The sequence below is a fragment of the Tupaia chinensis genome, unplaced genomic scaffold (genome assembly GCF_000334495.1).
Source record: "Tupaia chinensis unplaced genomic scaffold, TupChi_1.0 Scaffold000523_1, whole genome shotgun sequence".
Classification (NCBI taxonomy): Eukaryota; Metazoa; Chordata; class Mammalia; order Scandentia; family Tupaiidae; genus Tupaia; species Tupaia belangeri.
In genome coordinates this window covers 2,149,816-2,153,655 of record NW_006160036.1, presented here as the reverse complement: position 1 = coordinate 2,153,655, position 3,840 = coordinate 2,149,816, and the positions used below count along the sequence as shown (strand labels likewise).

General features: G+C 44.8%; 1 protein-coding gene across 1 annotated transcript in view; it reads left to right on the top strand.

The window, feature by feature from the left end:
* The window catches only part of NQO1 (NAD(P)H quinone dehydrogenase 1), a 29,076-nt gene that overhangs the window by 11,276 nt on the left and 13,960 nt on the right, over positions 1-3,840 (top strand). The window contains exons 2-3 of the mRNA XM_006156926.3: positions 2,757-2,921; positions 3,011-3,141. Of these exons, the coding sequence (XP_006156988.1) occupies positions 2,757-2,921; positions 3,011-3,141 (296 nt within the window). The remainder of the gene's footprint in view (positions 1-2,756; positions 2,922-3,010; positions 3,142-3,840) is intronic.

Genomic DNA, 3,840 nt, shown 5'->3' with positions numbered 1-3,840 from the left:
GTTGACTACGTGGGAGTCCAGCGACATAGCCATTACGCTAACTGCTGGTTCCCTTAGATGTCTTTCTGTATCACTATGTGTAGTTACATCATTCTTAGCAACATACTATGGACATGGCTAGAATTTATTCCAGCGTTCCCCATAGACAACCACCAGGTTATATCTAATTTTTGCCAATGAAAAGAATGGGCACATATTACTTTTTTAAAAAAATAACTATCTAACTTTATTCATTTATTTATTTATTTTAATTTGACCAGAGAGGGACAGAGCGAGAGAGGGAAAGTGAGAAAGCAAGCCGCCAGGTCCGGTACTTAAACTACTGTCAGCCATGTGGGATTCCAGCGCTCTTAACCACCACACCACCTGCCGGCCCGAATCTGATTACTTTCTTTAAAGGCTGAGATAATTCATATTCCCACCAGTTCTGTGCCAGTTTTTCTACCATCTTAATAGAGCCCTTATCATTATTTTAAATGTATTGACTGATCTCATTGGTAAATAATATCTCATTTTCCCCCAAGAATTATTTTATTTAACTTTATTTATTTATTTTAATTTGACCCAACTTGGCGGGGGGAGAGAAAGTGAGAAAGCAACCCACCAGGTCCGGAACTCAAACCGTGGTTGACCACGTGGGAGTCCAGCTCCCTTAACCACCACATCACGTGCTGGCCCGTAATATCTTAACTTGCTTTTCTGGACAAGCCAGGCAGAGCATGTTTTCATTTGTTTATTGCTATTTGCACTTCCTCTGTGAATAGCTTGTCCATATCCTTGATCCACTTTTCTATGACATCTGTCTTTGCCTAGTTATTTGTTTGGGATTTTAACTCCTTGAGATAAGAGCTGTAGATTTCTTCTTCTGGTTGGTCTTTTGACTTTATTTATGGTGCCTTTTGCTACATGGGAAGTTTTACTTGTTTTTTAAAAGAATTATTCATTTACTTTAGCTTTATTATTACAATTCCTCATTTTAGCCAGAGACAGACAGAAAAAGAGAGAGAAAGCCTCCAGGTCCAGGACTTGAACTGTGGTCAGCCATGTGGGAGTCTAGTGCTTTAACCACCATGCCACCTGACAGCCCCCTAGGAAATTTTAATTTTTATGTGGATTTCTGTGTTAAGGGTTTTTTTTTTTTTTTTTTTTTTTTTTTTTTTTTTAAAGAATTAACTTTCATTCTTTCTATTTAAATTTGACCCGAGAGGGACAGAGTGAGAGAGGGAAAGTGAGAAAGCAAGCCACCAGGTCCGGGACTCTAACCAAGGTCGGCCATGTGGGTATCCAGTACCCTTAACCACTATGCCACCAGCCAGCCCCATCTGTTAAGCTTTTCCATCATGGGTTTTGAATCTCTAGTGTTTTGTTTGTTTTTAGGTTTTGCTACCACCTGCTGGCCCCTATTCATTGGTACTTAAGGGTGTATGTACTTGTTGGAAAGAGACAGAGGGAAAGTGAAAAATCATCCACCCAGGGATGGCCATGCTGCAATCCCTTCTCCATTCTTCCTCCTGAGATACTGGACACTCATGGCTGGCATGATTTTCAAGCTCCTGGGTTTAGGACTCAAATCGCAGAGTCAGCCATTTGAGACCCAGTGCTATAACCACCATACCACTTGCTGGCTCTCTCTGGGCTTTCTTTAAAAGTATTCTAGGGACCAGCAGATGGCTTAGCAATGATGTCATTGGACATAGAGACAGAGAAAGAGAAAGGGAAAGTGAGAAAGCAAGCTGCCAGGTCCGGGACTCGAACCATAGTCAGCCATGTGAGAATCTAGTGCCCTTAACCATCACACCACCTGCTGGCACCAAGTTTTAAGTGGATTTTCACAAACTGGAAATTTTTGTATTCAGCATCTAGATCAAGAAATAGAATGCTACCAGCACCCCAAAAGTCTTCTTTACTGCCCTTCCAGTCCACTACCTGTTGATAGGATAACCACTATTCTGATTTCTAACGCTGATATTAGTTTTCTAGGGGTTATTTTATTTTCATGCAGATGTGTAATTAAGTAGGCTGACACCATTTATTAACTAGCCTTTGTTTTCAGACTGAATCAAAATGCCTCCTTTATTCATTGATACCTTTTTTAAAAAAAATTTTTGCCAAAAGTCATGTGTACTTACCAGAGAGAGACAGAGAGGGAAAGTGAGAAATCACCCTGCAGGGGAGATGGCCAGACCACAATCCCTTCTCCTCCAGTGTCCTCTTGAGATGTTGGGCATAATTTTCAAGCCCCTTGGCCCAGGCCTTAATTGAACCTTGCTGTTGGCCATGTGGAATCCAGCGCCTTACCCTCCATACCACCTCTGGCCCCTACTCACTGGTACTTTTTTTTTTTTTGCCATAGGGAATGTGTGCTTGCTGCAAAGGGACAGAAATAAAGAGGGAAAGTGAGGAGTCACCCCCTGGGTGGGGGGGGATAGCCACACCACAATCCCTTTTTCTCCATTCTCCTCTTGGGATTTTTGGGTACAAACACATATACACCTGGTGTGATTTTCAAGCCACTGGGTCCTGGACTCAAACCACGGTCAGCCATATGGGAGTCCAGCAGCTTAAATTACTACATTACCAGCTGGCCTCTTCATTGGTAGTTTTAGGGAGAAAGTACACTTCTGGCTGCAGGGGGGTGGGTTGCAGTAACTCGATGTGTCGCCTCTTTCTGTACGCACCTTGGCCCCCTGGCCCCCGTGGCTGAAGCGCTGCTGGTTGCTGATCGGTTTCTCTGTCTGCCTCGTTTGTGTGAATAGTCAGAAAAGCTCTGATCGTCCTGGCGCATTCAGAGAGGACGTCCTTCAACTATGCCATGAAGGAGGCTGCTGTGGAGTCTTTGAGGAAGAAAGGATGGGAGGTGGCCGTGTCGGACCTCTATGCCATGAACTTCAATCCTGTCATTTCTCGAAAAGACATCACAGGTTAGGAGTCCCCCCCCCTCCACCTTGAGTCAGTTCTTTGGCCTCGCCTTGGCCTCTCTGACCTTAGCCTCCCTTTTTGCTCTCTGCAGGTAAGCTGAAGGACCCTGAGAACTTCAAGTACCCCGTGGAGTCTACTCTGGCTTACAAAGAAGGCCGTCTGAGCCCAGATATTGTGGCTGAACAAAAGAAGCTGGAAGCTGCAGACCTTGTAATATTTCAGGTATGGCAGGACATAAGAAGGGGTGTCGGGGAACCTTGAGTTCTTGTCCTAGAATTGTCACCTAATTAGCTATGGAATCTTAGAAGAGTCACTTAGCCACTTTCTTTTTAATTTTTTTTCTTTTTTTGGAGAGGTTTTTGCTATAGGGTGCGTGCGCTTGCCCCTCTCTATAAGAATCCCCCATAGTGGTTCGTCGGGAAAGTCATGACATATTTTTCTATGCAGAAATGCGTCATGACTTTCCTGACAACCCATAGTTTGTGGAGGGAGGCGTGCAGCGTTGACTCTTGCTGTTGTAGCTGCCCAGCTGATGGTGGCTTGTCCTGCCCAATGTGTTCCAGTGGCAAACCATGGCCCCTCCTCTAGAAGCTGCCTTACCAGTTATCAGATAACACTAGAACTGGGTGTACATTTTTCAAAAAAGATTATTTACTGGGAACCAGCAGTTAGCATAATGGCTATGTCGCTGGACTCCAAAAGGTTTTCGCTATAGGGCATGTGCGCTCGCTAGACAGAGAGAGAGAGACAGAGAGACAGAAAGCAAGAAATCACCCCCCAGTGGGGATGGTCACGCCGCAATCCCTTCTCCTCCATTCTCCTCTTGGGATCTTAGGCACGCACGCACATGCGCCTGGCGTGAATTTTAAGCCACCGGGTCTGGGACGCGAACTGTGGTCAACTACGTGGGAGTCCAGCGAC